The following is a 15,171-nucleotide window of genomic DNA, read 5'->3' on the forward strand; positions in this document are numbered from 1 at the left end:
CGACGCAGGTGTGATCGAGCCCTCGGGAAGTCCTTGGATGTCACCTGTTGTGCTGGTCAAAAAGAAGGATGGGACCACGCGGTTCTGCGTGGACTATCGCCAGCTAAACAACGTGACACTCAAGGACTCATATCCCCTGCCAAGAATTGATGACACCCTCGATGCCGTTGCGGGCTCAAATTGGTTCTCGACCTTGGACCTCAAGAGTGGGTATTGGCAGGTGGAGATGGATAGGGCAGGGAAGGAGAAAACGGCATTTTCCACAGGTAAGGGACTGTATCAGTTTACTGTGATGCCGTTTGGTTTGTGTAACGCCCCCGCCACCTTTGAAAGATTGATGGAGCATGTACTAGGCGGCATGCCATGGCAATCATGCCTGGTGTACCTGGATGACGTCCTAGTACATGCCCAAACGTTCCCCAGGCAGTAGCTAATTTGGACCAGGTGTTCGGGTGCCTCAGACAGGCAGGGTTGAAGCTGAACCCGAGTAAGTGCACCTTGTTTGCCAAGGAGGTGGCCTATTTAGGCCACGTCATCGGTTGCGAGGGGGTAAAAACGGACCCAGACAAAATTAAAGCGGTAGAGGAGTGGCCCGCACCACGTACCCTCAAAGAGGTGCGGGGATTTTTGGGACTCTGCTCCTACTACCGGCGCTTTGTGGCGAAAGTTGCGGAGTTGGCCCGTCCCCTCCACCGGCTTACGGAGAAGGGGACGCGATTTAATTGGACACGGGAGTGCCACGAGGCCTTCCAAAAATTGAAGGGGTGTCTAACATCCGCACCCCTTCTAGCTTACCCCACTAGCAACGGGGCATTTACCCTGGACACGGATGCGAGCCAGGAAGGATTGGGCGCAGTTTTGTCTCAGACACAGGAGGGTGTGGAGAGAGTGATTGGTTATTATAGTCGGGCCTTAAGTAGGCCCGAGAGAAATTATTGCGTCACTCGCAAAGAGTTATTGGCTATGCTGGCTGCCATGAACCATTTCCACCCGTACTTGTACGGGCGGAAATTTTTGGTTAGAACTGACCATTCCTCCTTGCAATGGCTCCTTCGGTTCAAGGAACCGGAGGGCCAAATTGCAAGGTGGTTGGAAAAGTTGCAGCAGTACGATTTTGATGTGGCCCATAGGGCCGGGAAGGCCCATGGTAATGCGGACGCACTCTCTCGGCGTCCTTGTCTGGGGGAAAACTGCAAATTTTGTGCGAGACACGAGGAGAGGGAACAATTGGGCGATTCGGACCCGACCCTCGTTGTCCGGGCAACCCGGGGCCAATTTTGCCACTAACCGCAGATGAGGAATTCGGAACTTTGGCATGGAGCACGGCCCAGCAGGAGGATCCTGTCCTGGGGCCAGTGTTCAATTGGGTCAAATTGGGGCAAAGACCTAAGGGGGAAGAGGTCACCCCCCTCGGGGCACAGACCAAGGCGTATTGGGCTCAGTGGCAGACCCTGGAATTGAAGGATAACATCTTGTATCGCAAGTGGGTGGAGGTTCCCTCTGATAAAACTTCCTGGCTGGTGGTAGTCCCAAATAAATTTAAGACTGATATATTGCAACAGGTGCATGGTACCCGCCCCGGCGGCCATTTGGGCAGGACAAAGACGACATCGCAGGTACGCCGGAGGTTTTATTGGGTGAATATGGGGCGCGACATACAGGACTGGTGTCGGAGATGCGACGCCTGTACTGCCAAAAAGGGACCAGCACGGAGGATGAGGGCCCCCCTTCAATTACACCAGGTGGGGGCCCCCCTAGAGCGGGTGGCCATGGATATCCTAGGCCCACTACCCCGCACCCGCCTAGGTAATAAGTACATCCTCGTTGTGATGGACTACTTCACCAAGTGGCCGGAGGCCTACGCCCTCCCCAACCAAGAAGCAGGGGTGGTAGCGCAGGCCTTCGTGGAAGGATTTGTGTGCCGGCATGGGATTCCACAGGAGTTGCACACCGACCAGGGACGAAATTTTGAGAGCAAATTGCTAAAAGATGTGTGCAGTCTCCTGTCAATTCGGAAAACCAGAACAACGCCTTTAAGACCTCAATCTGACGGGATGGTGGAAAGATTCAACCGAACTTTAATCCAACAACTGGCACTGTTCACCGCCACCCGTCAGGATGACTGGGACGAACATCTCCCTTATTTGCTCATGGCCTACCGAACCAGCCAGCACGGGGCCACCGCATGCAGTCCAGCGTTGCTTATGTATGGGCGGGAGTTACGGGCTCCCGCCGACTTGCTATGCGGTCCCGTGCCAGACACAGTGGTTAACCCGCCGAGGGAGGGGTACGCACGTCACCTAGAGGAAGGCATGGAGCTAGTCCATGCCTTCGCCCGCCGCCAACTCCATCTGGCGGGGGAAAAGATGAAGCGCAGGTACGACGACCGGAGCCAGGGGAGTCAATACGCTCCGGGGATGAAGATTTGGTTCTTTAATCCCCGGAGGCGGAAGGGAAGGTGCCCAAAACTCACCTCCCCCTGGCAAGGCCCAGGAGTCGTCCTGTCGCAAATCTGTGACGTGGTCATTAAGATCAAAATGGGGCCACGAGCCCTCCCTCGGATCGTCCACGCCGACCGGATAAGGCCTTACACCGGCGAGCAGGCGCCCCCGTGGATTGCCTCGGCTTTAGATGCCGAGGCGGGACCCAGTACCTCTGAATAAGGGGGGCTTATTAGTGCCAGAGGACTGGGGGATTGATGAGCGATGGGCCCAGTGGGTAAGGGTGGCATCCCTGCCACCCTTCCCATGGGGGGGCAAAGGAGCTATAGCTTATGGGGTGTATGGCAGTGAAAACTAGCCCGGGTGGGTTAGGTTATATTGTAGGGATCTAGCAAAGATGACATTAGGTAACGTTAAGGTTAGTTAGTGACTGATACCTGTAGTGGGGACGCAGGTAGATTAGTGTGGATTATAATGACGAGGGAGCGCAATAGTTTAAAGGGACGACTGGGAAGCGCAAGTTTCAGAGGGGGGTAGTTAGCTGAGATGATGCCGTGTGGTTGAGAATTGAACAGGTGTGATTACACAGGTGTGCAACTGGACAGGTGTGTGGGGCAGTGTATGAGTAGTGAGTGTTGTGGATCAGCGCGAATGCGCTTGGGGAGAGAAGGGTGCAGGTGGCACCAGGTGTGAGAGCACAGGTGTGCAAGTACAGGTGTGTGGAATATATGGAGCAGAGAATGAGTGGTGTGGAGAGAGTTGGAGTAAGTGGTACGGAGTGGTGTGCATGGTGCGAAGGTGTGGATGGGGGAAGAGTGGACCCCTTTCACGAGTACCCGGGGCGGGTAGTGTAAGTGTTAGGTAGAGGGTATAGGTAAATTGTGGTTGGATATTGGCATTTGTGGTGCGGTTGCAGAATGGTATAGTGGATGGGTGCATTAGTGTTGTGGAAATGGCTGGGCGTGTAGCCTGTTAGTGTGTGTAGTTGGTTGGGCACTCCACCACTGTGAGGATGTCGGCCAGGTGAGGCCGCAGGTGGGCTCTGGGAGCCGTTAGTGTCAGTGGGGCCCGAGGATCCGGAGGATGGACCCGGGTAGCCCAGTGCCAGAGAGGGCACCGAGTGGGGAGAGCGCCAGAGGGCCTTCCCCAGGTAGATAGGTTAGGGTAAGGAGCAGGTAAGCTCGGAGGCAACTGCAGTGGTGGAGGTGTGCAGGTGGGTAGACTTGCTGGGAGAGCTACACGTCGCAGCCCAGAAATTGTGCGAGGGCACCGAGAGAAGAATCGGGGGAGTGAGACCCCAAATTGAAAAGCACCACAGTTTGGTCAATGGGAATTGGTTTTTAGAACCCATAGTGTAAGAGGGCCAATGGTTTGGCAGGAGAAAGACCCCGGGTAATGTAAAGTTGTTAAAGTCATTTAGGAAATAGTTAGGATTGATGAACCTGTCGCACCATACGCAGCCACTTACCTGAGGTGATGATGATGACTCCACACCTGTGTTTTCTTTGTTCTGTGTGCAGGAAATGAGAATTGCTGTGTGGATTGGTGAGACGCATCACGACGTGGATGAGACATTGGGGTGATTCCATCTCTCCCTCCATAGGAGGGACTGATGATGAATTGGTGATGGCAAATTATGATGTTGAGTTGGAGATGGCAAATTTTGATGAGAGTTGAAAATGGCAAATTTGATTGGTTAGGAGGGAGAGAAGACGAATTTGGTATATGGGAGGAACGGGGAAGACAGTAGGGACGTTTGTTGATTTGTAAAGTAGATGTTTATGGGTAGTGTTGTGTTTTGTGGATACAGTAAGGGGTAAGGGAGGGGCCATGTAGGTTACCTGGTGGGGGGTGGGGGGCGTACGGTAGGAACGTACCTGTCTCACCTGGTTCCCATGTGCCCCCAGTGTGCATTACCTTACATTGCGTGCACTTTTGCGCCCTTACCACCTTACTCACTTGTCTTTTCTTTTGTCTCCCACCTCCGAGGATCTGGCTTTGGGGCAGAGAGAGAGGAGAGAGAGGTGCTGGCTCTGCAGTTGTGGGCCTGCACTTTCGCTGCTTGCTGCCGGGATCGATACACCATATGGACCGCAATTTTGGTGGCCACCCACAATGGACCGCAGTTCTTTTGCGGGCAAGCACCACCCATGGATGGACCTCTGGGTCAACGTGGCACCTATGCCATCCAGGTGAACCACTTTTAGTTGGCCCCCTGACGGCCACAATAAAGAAATGGACGCGGTTGGCGCCTTTCTTTATTTTTGAAAGAAGCCAGAAGGCCAAGTGCACCACACGAAGGCAATACCAGCGGCAGAACATCGGCCGGCTGCGACACCACCGGTGATTGTTGAACACTTTATTGGTGCACCGGATGGTGCTGACTGTACATGATGGGGTGGTGCTTTTGGTGCTTGGAAGGGGTGCTCTGCACATTATTAAAGGCCGTAAGGCCACAGAGCACTCGTGGGTTGGTGTATCGATGCTGGCATGCGTGCTCTCTCTATGCATAACATCTGCATGTGTTCCTCCAAAAACAGGTCCTGGATCGTAGTGTAAATATCAGCGTAGTCTTGTGTAAATAATGCTCCCTACCGGCTGTATATTTAGTTTGAGAATTCTTTCCGCGATTCGGTTATCCTGTGGGTGTGTTTCTGTGAGGAGAAGGGTGCAACGTCGCAGGGGGACATATTTACTCATTTGTGAACATCTGTAAAACTGTCGCACTCAGGGTAGAGTTAATAGTAGAGGGAACTACATCTGAGTGCCACACTAACGTAGGTAAAAATTTATCGGGTCGGGACGCCCCGAGGGTAGAGAAGGGTGCAATGTTGCGGATATGGGATTTGGCCTCCATCCATATCCGCTTGTAAATATTCCCCTATTTCCCCAATACTCCCCAACTATCCCCAATCCCCCATTCCCTAGTCCCATTGTCTGTAAACAACACTCTGTAGAACCGACCTTCCCCTTTTTCCCCCATTAAATGTCGTGCCCAGGTTCACCGCATCTCACGTAGACAACTATAGGACATCTTGCTAGTTATTCTTAGTCTATGTCAGTTAAGGACTCGTTTCCATTAATTCTGACTCTTCGTTGCACCAGAATATGATTGTATGGCACCAGTAGTGAGTTTAGGACCTCCCAATTACCTCCCCACAACCTCATCTCCGCATCCTCCCATCCCCTCATGAAACTACAACAACAACAACTACAACAACAGCGCGCGGGGAGTGTGCGTCCTCACTCCGGCTTGGTTAGCCGCCATTGCCCATGTGCGCCGACGGGGTTACCACGAAGGGGCTGACTGTCGGCCCCTCGTCAAGGGCGGAGCCCGGTAACCCCCCGCACCCAATAAGAAGCAACGGGCCGATTCCATCTGGGGCGGAGCTAACGAGCCGAGGGCGTGTCACTCCCCGCTGGATATACGCAGCCACTTACCCGACGTGACGTCAGATGCGCCCCCAGCTTGGAAAGAGAAGTCGCCACCTCCGAGCGCTGAGAGACCTCCCTGCATCTTTTGGACCGCGCTATCCTGTCCCTGAGCCAAGGTGCACCTTGTGCTGACCATCGACTACCTGCCCTTCCTTGCCATCAATCCCTGTGTGAGTCAGTTTTGTCCTGTTTATCTGTGGTCTGTCGGGGCTACTATAAGACCGTGATTAAGTGCCCACCTTCCTATGCTGTCCCTCTTGTCCTTGTAATCTAAACGTTCCGCATATCCCATATTATAACCTCCTCCGGAGGTCTTGAGAACTGTACCCCTGGTGTCGTGTCATTTAACCCAGCTGTTGTGTCCTTTCCTTAATTGATTTAGCATAGCGCGATTTGGCCAACGTTCGAGTGGAATCGGGTAAACTGTGCAGACGCGGTCATACCAAACCGCTCGGTAAACTAACATCCAAAACCGCGTCTGTAACAATATATATATATATATATATATATATATATATATATATATATATATATATATATATATATAAAATGGAGAACACACACAACATCAACTCTTTTTATTATCGGCCCATGGCTAACAAATGAACAGACTGTCCGTACTGTTTATTATTTTGAGGCAGCTATATTACACCAAAAACGTCACGATAAAATGGTGAAATTGCTTTATGAAAAAAGTGCTTGTGGAATGTAGTTACACCAACCCAAAAACCGCACGACCACGATGTATGCATGCCTTGATCACACCATAGTGCCGTAGGTCCAACACGATTGCAAAAGCTCACTGGAGTTGAGAAACTTGCTAAATAATACAGCTTAAAAATGTGAACCTGATGTGACGATAAAGAATGACAGAGAAATGCACGCAGCAATGCATCGATTGATGTTGCTCGAAATGGTGCTTTTGGGAGTGGGGGCAAGGGAGTGGGAAGTTTAAATAACAGTGCAATGCTGGAAATATACGAGTACATTCGAGATTTATGTCACTCGGCCAAAATTTAGACCTGTAGCAAAGTTTACTTATTGAGCAGCATTATGTGATAAACTAGCATCAGACCTGTATTAATTACCTAAACTCTCCGTTGATAGCGAGTCACAAACATCCCCCTTTGTAGGAAATTTGAGGGTTCCCATTTTTACAATGCACAAACAATAATTGATGTTATGCCGTCCTAATAAGTTGGTTGGGATGGTCTGCATCAGTCTGCTCGTGGCCACACATGGCCTGCTCTACAAAGTCAAAGCCACAGCAGATGGATTTCCAAGTATCAGTAAGCGTGGCTGTGCCCAAAAAATTAATCGGGCAAAATTGTATGTTTATCGACGTCCAAGCACAAGCTTTGAGATCTTGTGGGTTAGAGTACCGCACATTTGCAGCGTTGTAATGTTTTAATTTTAGACTTGATACCTTGATGAAATAGCAATTCGACGGTTGCATCGACAAAGGATGACGTAGCCTTACCACTGATAGTGCCTTATCCACGTTGCTTTGTAATAAAACACTGCTTTACGGAATGCTGCCCAGTAGATAACATGTATTTCCTTTGAGAGAACTTGAGCAGTTATTTTATTTATTTTTTCCTAAGCATTTTCACTTTTTGAGGTCAGGCTTCAGAAGAGCACAGCACCAACTGATACACAGTAGTCAGCACACATACTGCATTGCTACAAAGCACAGTTTGCTGCAAGGGAAACCTAGCAAAAGCAAAAAACTAAGATCTCACCGCAACAAGCTTTAAAATCATCGCTGCAGAGCTGACACCGACATGCACACGATACGAGGCAGCACTCGGCGCAGACAGCTTGGAGCAGTAGTTCACAAAAGGAAAATCAAATATGGTATTGGAGACCAGTGCCAAGCTACACCGATTCACTTCCAATTTTACGTCATCATCCATAAATAATCAACATACACGCAGGTACCCAATCTGTGGACCCAAAACTTCGGATGTTATCCGATGAACCTGGTAAAATAGTCAGGAAATGGACAACTCATATCAATAATTGCACACCTATATGCAAGGGTGTAAACAAGGATGTCCTTTTCCCCATATTTCCAACTTTCCTTTCATAGCCAACATTACTTATCAATATAAATTCACTATGCTTAAAGCCAAGCTCTTCATTTCTTGACCATACAAAATAATCAGCAAATACATTCCTTGCCTCAATGTTAAAAAGACCCACGGTGACTATGATGCAAAACTTGACGTTTAAAAAAAAAAACTCAAATAGATTTCAAAGACAGAATATAAACCCTTTGAATCATTCATTCTCCCATGGGACATTTGCAACTGGAATGCAGTGAAAATGAAACTGCTTCTGTGCTACATCAATTCCGCAGCCCTCAATCAGATTATATGAAACCAAACTACTGCATCCGCTCTAGTAGGAAGCCCTCTTCATGGACCGCAAAAAGCATGTCACACGGTGTATTCATGACACGCTGGCTCTTTTGAACGTGGCAATGATTGCTGCAGAGACCCTTGCAATGTTCCTAAGTCAATAGCACGGCTTGACATGACACCAATGGGCAGGAGCGGTGGAGGAATAGATGAGGTGCTTGGCATAGATGGGGAGGTTGGAGGTGGGGGTGACACAGCGGTGGGAGGCGCCATCTTCCTTCGCAACAACACACTGTCAAAGGGGCCTTTTCGTCGTGCACCATGTTCACATCTATATTCTGCATCCTCGACATCTGCTCGCCGGCGAAGTCCTTCACCCACACCACGCCCTAAGCTTTCCTCACAAGTTGCTGCTCCTCGTGGTCCAATGTCCACCACTTCCCCATGCACGTGCCGATGTCCTTGTGGTCCATCTTGCTTGGACAAGTGGCTCTGTACATCTTGTGAAATAGCATTGGCGGACTTTCCTCTTTTACTACGAGGTGCTTCACCACCATCCGGACATCGCATCGACCATGAGGAAGAGTCAGGACCAACTCCTGCTTCTGCCGTCACCCTGCTACCAACCCCGATACTACTGCAGCCGGGCTCACCATAGCTGTGCCGAGTCGATCCATCCCGCATCAGAGTACAACAAGGATTCTGCCGTGCACAAGGGCCAAGGCAGCTCTGACCTGAACCAGTGCTGCCCATTTGTATGGGAGGGGGCAATGGTGGCGGAAGCTCTGTGTCACGTATGCCATGGAAGCTTTCAGCTCGGCGTGCACGTGATGACAGAGGACTGTCACGATACGCACGTAGCCCGGAAGAAGATGGACTGCCATTACCAACAACCGCAAAGCAAGGCTCACGCGAACCATCAGTCACCTGGAATTGCAGGCTGTAAGTAAGAGACAGAAATCAAGGCTTAGACACCTGTACTTTATGATTATGCTTTTAAATGAAAAATAATTTATCATGCGATTACGAACCATGTACTACATTTTAGATACGAGCAAATAACACCCGCTGCTTCCCTGCAAGGAATACGATGAGAAGGAGGGGGAGGGGGAGAGAAAGAAAGAGGAGGGAGAGAGATGGCAGAAGAGAGAGAGGAGGAGGGAGGGGGAATGGAGGAGCGAGGAAGGGGCGAGCGAGAAGGGGGAAAAGTGAGGAAGGAGGGGGCGAGCGAGCAAGAGGGTGGGAGCAAGGAAGGGGGAGGGGTTAGAGAGGAGGAGCGTGGGGGAGTGCCTCACCACACGTCGCAAAATGCCAGTGACGATGTATTAAGGGGAGAATACGTTCATGACAAAAAAAAATTTAGTGGATAATTTTCAGAGTAAATTAATTAAAATACAAGTAGAACTACATTCAAAGTACACCGCCGCCTTGCCAAATAAATAAATAACATCCTCCAGTGCGCGACATTGCCGGGGTGCCTTCTGCACCTGGCGATGCCGCCGTGAAGCACATGGAGATGGAATTGGGAGTGAGCGGTGTACAATTAATTGTGTAATTAAAATAAATAAATAGTGATTTTGTAAAATAATTAATTTCTCAATCAATCGGCAAAGAACATACCTAAACCACCACCGTTTCATCCGAATCTGTAACTTTTTGAAAATTAATTGAGTGATGAATCGAAAAATTAGACAATTAATCGATTAGTTGACTAGTCAGTACACCAAAGATACTGTTACATGGAAGGGGGAATCCAGTTAGACCGTGGTAAGTGTAGTATGGTCTGTGTGTTTCGAGTAGCTGTAAGATTGACATGTAACAGGGAACTGTCAGGTTAAGTCGTTTGTGACACGTGACGGTAAGGAGGCAGTGTATGTAATTTTTAGACAGGGTAGACCTTATTATACTGTATGTAGGCATGAACACCTCATGCGGTAAGTGGGACTAATGGGTGAGAACCTCTCATGAGAGACACACACATCTGTCTGGCCATCACAATCTGTCTGGCCAGTGTGTGTCAGGCATGGTGGCATAATGTGCCGTGGAGACAGAAGTGCCATCCTCAAGTCTTCAAGTTATTTTTTATAGGCACCGCCCCCGCGGGCGGGATGGCCGGAGCAGAGAACTTCACCCAACACAAGGAGATTGAGAGAGACCTCGCTTGAGGAAGGGCGGGTATCTGGAAAGACCGAGTGACAAAGAAGAAGAGGCCTCGTTGTTGAGGTTGATCGCAGAAAGACTCGTGTGAAAGGACAGGCAAAAACTGTTGGAGTGGACCAGGTCTGGCTTTGGCTTTGATTGACCCCAGCTGGGTTCACCTCGTGTTGGTGGAGGAAAAGGACCAAAGGCACCCCCAGGAGGCCTCGTTTAAAATAAAAAGAGGTCAGGTGGCCTGGTGGAGGAGGTGGATCATCGCTGGCATTCTACACCAAGCACCATCTGCATTGTGATCGTGTTGGCTTCGGAATCGTCCCACACCTGGTCCCTGAAGTGATCTATTTTGAGCCTTGCGTTTAACCCTACGCACCAGATAAGAGACGTCTTGCCTATAATTGTTTTGTTGCATGTGTGTGATCTGTGGCTTCTAGTGGGTTAGGAATTGTTTTATTACCAATCATTGGAAGTTGGCTTAGCCTGGTGTTGGCTTAGCGGTTAGGGTTTTTTTTTTTTTGTTTGTTTTTTTTGTATACTGAATCGAGGCTCGTGAAAGAGCTAACATTTACTTCACAAACAAATCAACCAGACAAACAAAATATATAAAAAGCGGGAGCGGAAAACAAGATGGGGAGAGAAGGTGAAGCACACAAACACAACATTTGAGAGCAGGGAGATGTGTGGAAGGGAGAGGGCTTGGGGGGAGGAGGCATGGGAAGGGGGTGGGGGGTGGAGGGAGAAGTATAAAACACAAGGACACCAATGACTTCCAGGACAGAAGTTGGTATTTCAAAAAAGTGGAATTGGGGTGAAATTAGCGGGGGTAGAAAAGATCAAGGTTTTGGATGGGGGAAGATAAGAGATGGTGGTGAACAGCTGTTTTAAAGACCTGGAGGGTGGAGTGGGATTGAAGAGAGTGAGGAAGTTTGTTCCAGAGGCGGGAGAAAAGAGGAATGAAGGAGTGAAGGTGAGCAGAGAGTCTTGATTTTGGCAGTTTGACCATAAGAGGGTTGCAGGCAGATCTTGTGCGACCTGTAGGAATATTTGCGGGACAGAGCCCAGAGAGAGCTGGGGGGGCAAGGCCAGAGAGGAGTCGGTAGAAGATGGAAAGACCACCAACCTGCCTGCGGTGAGTGAGTGAGAGGCCCTTGGAGTTCGCTTCATCGCGGGAGATTCCAATGATTCTGAATGCTTTGGTTTCAACAGCGTGAAGACGAGCTAGGTGTGAGGCAGGAGCACCAGCCCAGAGGGGAGAGCAGTATTCCATTGAGCTGCGGATGAAAGCCTTGTATGTGGTGAGGAGCTCAGGTGTGCCAAGGAAGGACTTCGCACGACGGAGGATGCCCAGTCGGCGACTGGCTTTGGAGGCCAGATTTGAAATGTGGTTTTCCCAGGAAAGATCATGGCAGATAGTGAGACCCAAAAGCTTGAGTGACAGAACTTCTTGGAGAGGATTATTCAGAAAGTGGATGGGAGGGTTGTCCAGTCGGTCTTTTCGGAGAGACATCGTAAGAGTGTGAGATTTGTCAGGATTGAAAGACATGTTCCACTTGTTTGCCCAGTCTGTGATTTTGTCCAGGTCTGCAGAGAGTGAGGAGGCAGCAGACTGCCGATCTGAGGGATGAAGAATGGAGCGACAGAGAGTAGAGTCATCAGCAAAGAGATACAGAGGATTTTCAAGAGAGTCAGAGAGATCATTGATGAAGACCAGAAAAAGGACAGGGCCTAGAACACTGCCTTGTGGAACTCCAGCCTGAACAGGAAGAGGAGATGAGAGAAACCCATTCAGGGCCACACGTTGACTACGACTAGAGAGGAAGTCCGCCAGCCATGCGTGGAGATTTCCATGGATACCAAAAGAGGAGAGTTTGGTGAGCAGAGCGGGGTGCCAGACCGTATCGAAGGCACGTGATATGTCAAGGGAGACTGCTCTAATTTCCTGTTTGGCATTGAGGACCTCCATCCATTGTTGAGAAAGCAGAAGCAGCATGTCCAGAGTAGAGCGTCCAGGTCTGAAACCAAATTGATGATCAGAGATCAAGCCATTGGAGAAGAGGAAAGATTTCATATCTGAAGCAATGATGGATTCCATGACTTTGCTGATAATTGGGAGAAGGCTGATTGGTCTGTAGTTGCTGGGATCTGTTTTTGCACCTTGTTTGTGCAAAGCGGTGATGTTGGCAGATTTCCAAGCAGATGGAAGATGACCTTGAGCAAAAGAGAGGGTGAAGAGAACAGAGAGAGGGAGTGAAAGAGCGGAAGAACAGGATTTTAGGACCCGTGGGCTGATGCCGTCGGGTCCAGTTGCAGAATCCGAGTCGAGGGTTGACAGAAACTTTTCCACCTTGTCAGGAGGAAAGGACACAGAGTCCAGGAGCAGCTGGGTACGACTGGGTATGGTGGGTACAGAGAGGGATGGGTTTGGGACACAAGATTTAGAGGCAAACACAGAGTTGAGGCATTCAGCTTTTTCACATGCGGAGTCAGCCGTGTGGCCATTTGAGGTGAGGGAGGGGATGGTGGGGGAACAAACACCAGAAACAGATTTGACCAGACGCCACCAGGATTTGGAAGAGGGAGACAGATAAGAGAGTTCGGTCCTGAGAACGGAGAGATATTGTTTCCTGGCTCTCCTGAGGGTGGACACACACTTGTTTCGGGCTTTGTGAAAGGAAATGAGATTTCCTTCCGTTGGATTTGCTTTCCAGGAGACGAAAGCAAGTTGTTTCTGGGCAATAGCCTCACCACAAGATTCCGTGTACCATGGACGGGAGGAAGGGTATGACAACAGAAGACGAGATGGGATAAATCTGTGCATGAGAGAGAGCAGTTTGCTTTGGAAGAATTCCCAGGAAGAATTTATGTCAGAGGCAGTAGAGATGGGAGACCAGTCCAGATGATTGATGGCTGCTTGAAGACCGTGCCAGTTGGCCTTAGTGAAATGCCAGACTCGTCGACGCTGAGGAGGCTCTCTGAGAATGGTCAGAGAGATGTCCACTTTAACAAGCACATGATCAGAAGAGCCGATTGGAGCAGAAGAAGAGCAGCAGACATTTTCAGGGAAGTTAGTCATAACCAAGTCCAGAAGAGAAGATGCTCCGTTGACTGAAATCCGGGTCGGGAAATTGACAGTTTGTGTCAGTCCCAGTGAGTCACAGAAGTCCTTTGCTGAAGAGCCATGGCTGGTGAGAGAGGTACCCACACCCAGCCAACTGGCATGGTGACAGTTGAAATCACCACATATGAGGAAGAGAGAGTTGGGATGGGTAGATAGAAGTTGGTCCATATTCTCAGACAGCGAGATGTAGATGGAGTCATCACTGTTTGGTGGACGGTACAACACACATATGAACAAAAGGTGGGAGCGAAGGGGAAGCCGTAGCCAAAGGTATTCCTGGGGGTGAGGTGGAGAGAGGGCAGTGCAGGGCGAGTGAGGAAGAGAGTTTTTTATAAAGATAGCAACCCCACCTCCAGGACGAGGCTCAGGTCTATCATACCGGAGTAGGGAGTAACCTGGGAGAGATACCAAGGAATCAGAGACATCATGAAGGAGGAAAGTTTCTGTTAAGCAGATCACGTCTGGTTTGTCAGAAGCAACCTGTATGGAGAGATCAGACATGTTTGAGCGAAGGCCCCGGATGTTTGAGGTCCATACTGTTAAGGAAGAGGAAGGGGGAGCATCGGATACAGAACAGGGGGGGGGAGCGGTAGGGTAAGATGTGGAAGAGGAGGAAGAAGTAGGGAGAGCTGTTGAAGGTGTGTCAGAGATTACAGAATAGCTCGGAGAAAGGGAAGGATGGGGCAGACGAAAGGTTTGATGGTGATTGGGAGAGGCGCAGTGAGGTGTTATTTGACGAGGGGGAAGAGCGAGGCAGAAGGTTGAGGGAGATGAAGGTGAAAGTTGGAAGGGGGAAGAAGCGGGGAGGACGCTTTGAGGGGGAGGGGTGAGAGGGGAGTCTAGGAGGGGAGGAGCGAGGGAGAGTCTCGGAGGGGAGGGGTGTGGGGGGAGATTTGAAAGGAATGGGTGATTGGGAAGATTTGGAGGGGAGGGGCAAGGGGGAAGATTTGAAAGAGATGGGTGATGGGGATGGTTTGGAGGGGATGGGCAAGGGGGTAGATTTAGAGGGGAGGGGTGATGGGAAATGGGATTTTGGGGTGATGGGATTTTGAAAAATGTACGATTAATGGGAAACGAACATTTATTGCAAAATGAGTTTCTTGAGACATTCGAGTCAAAAATACGTTTGAGGACGCTGGAGGGAGGATGGAGTGCTGGAGAGTTTAGGGAATGAATGAAAGATGCACTATAAGAGATGGAATTTTTTTTTGGAATGAATGGATTTGGTGAGCAAGTCGAAGGCATCCTTTTATAGAAGAAGAAGAAAAAGGTGTTATAGAAAATGACAGAATACAGGTCTTCAGGGTTCAGATGAGACATTTTTTAACAACGTGATCACAAACAGCGTGGTCGAAGAATGAACGAACGAACAACTAAGAACGAATAAACGAATAAAAACGGAAGGAAATGTTTTTGGGTTTTTTTTTTTTTTTTTGAGATTTTAAAACAAGGAAGTATGGGATGAAAAGACCGTGAAAACAGAGACCGGAAAAAAATTTCAGCGTGATCGGAGAACCGCTGAGACAAAAACAAAGCCTAAAGCCAAGGTTGGACACAGTAGCCTAGTACTACACTTAGGCCTCAGAATACACGATGAGAAAGACCGACGATTCTGTACACAGGTACAAAAAACCAACGCCAAGAATACTATTAAAGACAC

At 49.4% G+C, this 15,171-nt stretch overlaps 1 protein-coding gene across 9 annotated transcripts in view; it reads right to left on the minus strand.

The window, feature by feature from the left end:
• Positions 1-6,439: 6,439 nt before the first annotated feature.
• LOC137418169 (BTB/POZ domain-containing protein KCTD3-like) overlaps positions 6,440-15,171 on the minus strand; it is a 94,087-nt gene continuing 85,355 nt past the window's right edge. For all 9 annotated transcript variants that reach the window (XM_078786345.1, XM_078786343.1, XM_078786344.1 and 6 more), the window contains one exon: positions 6,440-9,179. In XM_078786345.1, the coding sequence (XP_078642471.1) occupies positions 8,318-9,179 (862 nt within the window). In that variant the 3' untranslated portion in view covers positions 6,440-8,317. The remainder of the gene's footprint in view (positions 9,180-15,171) is intronic.

This window comes from Myxine glutinosa, chromosome 11 (genome assembly GCF_964187855.1).
Source record: "Myxine glutinosa chromosome 11, kmMyxGlut1.1, whole genome shotgun sequence".
Classification (NCBI taxonomy): domain Eukaryota; kingdom Metazoa; phylum Chordata; class Myxini; order Myxiniformes; family Myxinidae; genus Myxine; species Myxine glutinosa.